We start from the raw sequence: 6,333 nt of genomic DNA, 5'->3' as shown, positions 1-6,333 counted from the left end.
GCAAGCCGGGGAGTGGCCGGGCTGTCCCCACAGCGGGTCCCCGCTTCCCGCTGCCGGCTGTCGGAGGCCCGAGGTGCTCCCACCCGCCCCAGCCCGGCGGCGCTCGGACACCGTCCGGACCCACACGGGCCTGGGCCCGGGCAGGCGGTGCCGCCCCGCTCCCATGGCAACAGCGCCGAGGCCGCGCTGGTGTCGCGGGCGGGCGGCGGCAGCCGGGCTCCGCGTCCTCCATGTCCTCCCTGGCCGAGCCCCAAGCCTCACGGCCGCTGTCCCGCTCCCCGGCCCGCTCCCCCGCGCTGTCGCCGGCCCTCGGCCCCTCTCGCTGCGGCGGGGAGCGGCGCAGGGGAGCCCCGGACGGCGGAGCCAGCCAGGTGAGCCCCCGGGCACGCTGCCCGCATGGCGGCCCGGGCTGGGAGCGGGGCTAGGAGCGGGGCTGGGGCTGGGCGCCGCATGAAAACGGGCTTTACCCGGCCCTGTTGCATCAGCGTGGCACTCGCAGGTTTTAAGGTTTAAGCACTTTTTAAGCGCAGTCTAACGATGTTAAAAAGTGCGGCTGTTTTCTAGGAGACGCGGTCAGCGGATCTGAATCATGCCATCAGGCTACTCGAAGGTTCGGACTCTGTAAGTCAGACCACGTTATTTCTGTTCCACCAGCTGTAATGGGCTCAAAAAAAAAATAGTTTATACAATTACAGTCTTATCTATCCCAAATAAAACCAGCTGGCACTGGTGGCTGCGGCTCCGAAGCACAAAGCTGAAGTATTTGTACTGGTATTTGAACGCTTTTTTAAAAGATGTTCTCTTTAATAGAAAATGACATCTGTAAATTGAGTTTTGTGGGTGTTTTTTTTGTTTTGTTAAATATCCCCGTATGTCCTCACATGGGCACTTTTCCAAGACAAGACAAAAGCGTATGCATGTAAAAGCTATATGTGCAATCTAGCTCATCTGGGAGTTTTATAGTGCTGAAACCCACAGCTGAAAAACGGAAATACATACAGACTTATTCAAAGCATGACAGGAATTTATCAAATTGCCCAAGTTAACTGCTAACATTTCTCCAGGGAGGTGATTTTAAAGGAAGGATAACTATACAATGTTCAGGATTCAAGAACAAATATGACTTCCTAGCCACACAGGAGAGCAATATCTCATGGACTTCCACAGACTGTTGTTTGTCTCCACAAGAAAATTTGGCAGACTAAATTCACTAAGCCATTAGTCACTTTTGATCCAGAAACTTAATAATTTATATTCTTAGGACTTGTTTAAACATACCGCCTTCTAATATTTTGTCCTGCAGAGAAATAGAGAACTAGTTCATGTCTTCACTTTTTCCTTCCTTCTGAATAAGGAACACTCAGAATAAGTTTACAAACTGAAGAAAAATATTCTGCATGATACTGCTTATTGCTCCTCTAGACAGTATAGAATATCTGATGAAATGCCCTCAGGATTCTGGGCTTGTAGATTCCTGAAACAACTTTCTGGCCTGCCTCAATTTGCAGTGCTCTTGCCCAGTGCGGAGGTGCTCAGCAGAGCTGGAATGAAAGCAGCATACGCTTGGCACACCCTGCCATATCCTTATGTCAGTAGTTTTCAAATTTGAATTTTCAGACTGTTTCCTAGTGGTCATAGAGCTTCACTCTAAGCACCTCAGATCTACATTTTTACACATTTGTGTCATGTGTAACATAGGTTTGATTTTCTTAGTAGGCTGTCACAGAATCCCAAAGAATTTAGCAGAAAGAGCTCACACATTTGAACAAAAGAAGCAGTTTTATAAAGTCTTCTTTAGTTACATTTCTAAGTACTGCACTCTTGTGGCTTGATCAAGGGGCTAATCCTCCTGCAAAGCACTTTCAGAATTTCATTTGTGTCTTGTGACTTTTTAATCTGATTTCTACTTTCATTAAAACTTAAAAGGGGACAAATATAATCATTTAATGTTCTAAAGCAAACTGCAATTAAAATCTGCTTTCTGTTCTTGTATTTAAGAGCAATTTGGAAGAAGAACAACTGAAAGTTCTCAAGAAGGTAGTCAAGCGTTTTGAAAATGGGCTTGTATCCTTTTTGACATGGTTGAATCCTAAAGTTGTGGTGTGTTATTGTTATGAATGATAATATTTTGACTTTTCAGCAAACCACTTTTAGGTCTGCTATGCTTCCACATGGAGAGCAGTGATCGTCCACCTGTTCTCGTTATTGACCTTCTTATGCACACATAGCTGAGGTTGGTAGGTTAACAAGATTCTTGGATGCCAGATTCATTTGCTACAAAATTAAATAGAGGGATCTCACCTGTACTGTGGTTGAAAGTGTTCAAAATGTAATTAGTGTACTTTCAACTCAGAATAGGCATGCATAATAATTTTCATTATTTAAGAAGTAGAAGATAAAATAGCATTGAATTCCAGTGAGTAGACATTCTAAAGAAAAACAAAGGGTATTTTACCTGAAACTTTTTTGTATTTACAGTAAAATTGAAAGAAGTAATGAGAAGTACTAGGGAAAATGTAGGCATGTGGAAAAATGTGATTAATTTCATACATTTAAATTAATTGCCACAGTGATTTAAGCTATCACATTTCTTCACAGTTGAGCTGTGGCTAAGCTCTTACAGACAGTTTCCATGAGTAAGTGGATTGGTAGTAACTTCTAAGTCTCAGTGACCAGTTCAGTTTCAATCTTGTGCCTCTAAATTAGATAATATGTGTTCAGATCCAAACTTTCAAACTTTAGTACCCCAATTTAGCCACTTAGGATTTAAATGCCTCAGGACTGTTTCAGATAAAATTTAGAAAGGTAGATCTATCACTGTGATATAAAAGGTTTCCATCCTATATTTTTTGGTATTCAGTGCTGAACCACCAGTGATTTCAGCTGATAAGAAAGCTAAATGAGAGTTGCAAGAGTTCTGCTTCCTTAAAAGTAAGGCTGCTTCCGAAGGCCTAAGTATAGATGCATACGCTTCATTTCAGTCATCTGACTTTGAGAGCATTGGCCTTGGTTGTATTTTTGGAGAATGATAACTGCAGTTTTCAAGGTTTTCTTCTAATTCATAGCAGTGCAATCTGATTTCCTTAACTTTAAATTAAAAGCCCCTTAAGGATTTAGCGCAAATAATTGACATTCTTAACCTGTGTGCAGAAAAAGTGAATGAACAAGAAGCCTTCATCGAGCCTATGTGTGAACTTATTAAACTATGTGGGTAAGTATTTAAACCTTTCTTTTAGAGATTTCAAACAATGTTAATTAACGTGTTCATATATTTTCTGAGGCAACTCACATACCTATATGGCACCTATATAGAAAGCATCTTTATCTGCAAGGCATCAATTGTATCATCCTTCCTTATTATGAACTGTTACCTTGAGTCCAGTTTCTGTTGGCATGAAGGACCCAATTTAGGAGTCGGGTATCTGTGCAGCCACGTATTACATCATGCAAAACTATATTATAATTGGCTCCAGCGTGCTGGAAGCAAGATTCCCCAAGGTGTCTCATTGTGTAGAGCAACTTGTTCGGGGACTGCTGGCCCCAAGAGATTCAGCTGTTAAGTCTTGCTGAGGTGTGTTTTTCTGTTTCAAACAAGCTCTCTAAGTGAGTTTAAAATATTGACACTTTACCTGAAGGTAAACTGTATGAAATGACAAGCCATATTGCAGAAGAGAAAGAATCACAACAGTCGGAGGATTTGGGGTTTATAATTGCTTTACAAATATATTGCATATTTTTTTTTGCATCTTCATTGACATACTGTACTTTAAATTATTTGTAGAATATAGTTCAGGTGTTACCCATACTTGCTCACGGTTTTCTTCTTCTGAAGAACTTTATTAAGTTACTTATGGGATTTTTGTTACTTGTTACTACAATACACAGTTACTTGTGTATTTAATTATAATTGGTGAGAACAAGTAGGGACAAGTAGCACTTGCAATGCTAAAAACATACCACTCATATATAAGTATCTACTTTTATTTCAAGGTCTAAATTTACAAAGGAGTGAAGTGAGTAACTGAACACCTCAGGGAGCTATAAACTATTAAACTGAAGCCAGAGGCTTCAATCCTTTTTCCGCAGGAAATTATGCCAGACACTAAACTTTTAAGCCGAGTATTCAAATGGGATTTTACATGGCTTCATTTCAGCAGTTGGTTTTAATAAACATACAACTTCTGAGCTGAATCTTTTACTTTCTAGAGCAGCTGTACTGCTTTCCTTTGCTGCCACACAGTGGAGAATGAGAAAGTACCTCATGAAGTTTGATTTTCTTCTGTGTGGCAGAAACATGACAAAACTGAGAATGGGGACATAAAGTCAATAAAAGTAGTACTTTCATTTCTTACAGCAGTTCAGCAATTTTGGTTTATGCAATAAATATATTTTGGAAGTTTGCGCCCTTGGGTTTTGCTTTAATTTTTATATTATGGAAATTCTCCCACCATTCACTACTATTTCATATGACAAAGAGAAGCCTGTAACTAGAGGGATGGGCTGTTATTTAAAAGTTCCTTTCAGATACTAGAACTCACATAGTAGAATTTTCCACTCTTTCGTAACTACTGCTGTTTGCTGTCTTCTTCCCACTTTTTTTCAACGTCTCTTTCTTTTTTGTTTCCTCATTTTATTCCATTATTTGATCTCTCCTTTCTTTTCCTCTGGCTGTGTTTACAGAGGTAAACCAACCGGAAAGCTGTTTCTGCACTATGAGCAGCAGAGACCTTAGCATAACATGGCAATGTTTACTGTTAGAGAATTTTTAGTACTTACATGTTTACGCCATATCTGAATGTTTTGCAAATGTTATCGTATATTTCTTAATATCCTGTTTTTAAAAATGCATGTGTAATTGGGCTATTTGGAGTCTGTTTATTGGTTTTATTTTCATCCATTTCTAGAGGTCTTGTTCAGGGATTTGATCCTTTTTTCCATCTCTGCACATGTCTATTCATAGTGAGACTCTGGAATAACACGATAGTGCCTCGGTTCTAGGAGTTCGTCTTCCACATTGAAATGACATTTGCTTGTTCAGAGTTTTTCTTATTGTACTCGAATTATAGAAACATTGTCTGTGAATATGTACTATTTGCCAAAATGTAACTGCCAGATAATGGAACTGAACTTCCAGTGTAGAATCAACATTACAAAGATGTATTTTCCCTGGGAAAAGTGTCTTTATTTGCAAAAAATATATATATAAGGCAGAAGAGAAAATCTGTTGAGCTTTTCTGGTGCCTTATTAGAGAGAGTATTCTTCTGCAGTGTTTCAAATACTATTTTAATGTTTTTAATTGCATTTTGTAGGATACCATTTCAAAGAAAGAAATTATCAGATGAAGTAAGCTATTCTGTGACAGTTTCAAAACTCATTGCACAACTTGGTGAGTGTATACTGAGATGTGACAATGCCATCAATATAATAAAATTAACTGTATCATTATCACAATTTTAATTGTTTGTTATTTCCCTAGTAAGTGCAAGTAATTTATTTCAATTACTCAGTCAGTACTTGGTGCTTTTTAGTATTTAGAACCTGTTCTTATTTTGCTGTGCGGCTAACCCAGAGATTAGCTAGCAGAGTTACCTGTTTGCCAGTGTCAGAAGCTGTGTGAGATAGTTTTAACAGTACAGCTGAAGAACTAAACCTGTGTGTAGCCTGTTTCATTTCATTTCACTCTGAGAAATTTGTGTATTGCTGTAAACACTGGGATAAGGGGAACATTTTTCCTTCGTGCTTCTTTGAAGCCAAATGGAAGAAACAAGTGAGAATATTATAACTCTTGACTCCCAGCTTCAAGCTTCAAAACCTGAAAGCCTGAGATTCATCACTCACAAAGGCAAAATACAGCAAGTCAGTGTAGTGCCATGCCTTACTAGGAGCATCTTGCATCTAAGCCGTCGTCTTCTGCTACTTAGGAATCCATTTTAAGAGAACTTTTGAGCAAAAGGTGTCTCAGTGTCACTGGACATTGTCATACCAAAATATCTTGTTATGACCTTGCATGTGATATTTTTAATTTTCAAAGAAAATGCTACAAGTGCTATAGGTCAAAAGGATAGAGAATGGAGTACCAGTGATCTGTTAGCTCACTTGTTGGAAAGATTTAAATAGAGGCATAACACAATCAGCCTGTCACAAGTGAAAAAGTATTATCCTTGAAATGTGCGAGAAAAAAAGTAATTCTTAAAAGTCTTCATTTTCACAGGCACAGGTAGGCAGTAGAATGGCCTCTTGGTTTCTGCTAGTTCCAGATTCTCTGCCTGTCCAAAAAGACATTACCATCTGAAAGATCATTTATATTATCCGTGCTAGGCCCTGGTAGGTCT

At 39.6% G+C, this 6,333-nt stretch overlaps 1 protein-coding gene across 7 annotated transcripts in view; it reads left to right on the top strand.

Moving 5' to 3' along the window:
- The window catches only part of CFAP69 (cilia and flagella associated protein 69), a 29,811-nt gene continuing 23,478 nt past the window's right edge, over nt 1-6,333 (top strand). For 3 of the 7 annotated variants that reach the window (XM_083823565.1, XM_083823566.1, XM_083823564.1), the window contains exons 1-5: nt 125-371; nt 565-621; nt 1,999-2,064; nt 3,102-3,211; nt 5,311-5,387. In XM_083823565.1, coding sequence (XP_083679691.1) covers nt 231-371; nt 565-621; nt 1,999-2,064; nt 3,102-3,211; nt 5,311-5,387 — 451 coding nt within the window. In that variant the 5' untranslated portion in view covers nt 125-230. Of the gene's footprint in view, nt 372-564; nt 622-1,998; nt 2,065-2,617; nt 2,637-3,101; nt 3,212-5,310; nt 5,388-6,333 lie in introns of those variants that run through there. The other 4 variants (XM_083823567.1, XM_083823569.1, XM_083823563.1 and 1 more) reach the window with 4 other exon arrangements.

The sequence above is a fragment of the Anser anser genome, assembly GCF_964211835.1.
Source record: "Anser anser genome assembly, chromosome: 2".
In the NCBI taxonomy this organism is placed as follows: Eukaryota; Metazoa; Chordata; class Aves; order Anseriformes; family Anatidae; genus Anser; species Anser anser.
This window is presented reverse-complemented; position numbering and strand designations above follow the sequence as displayed.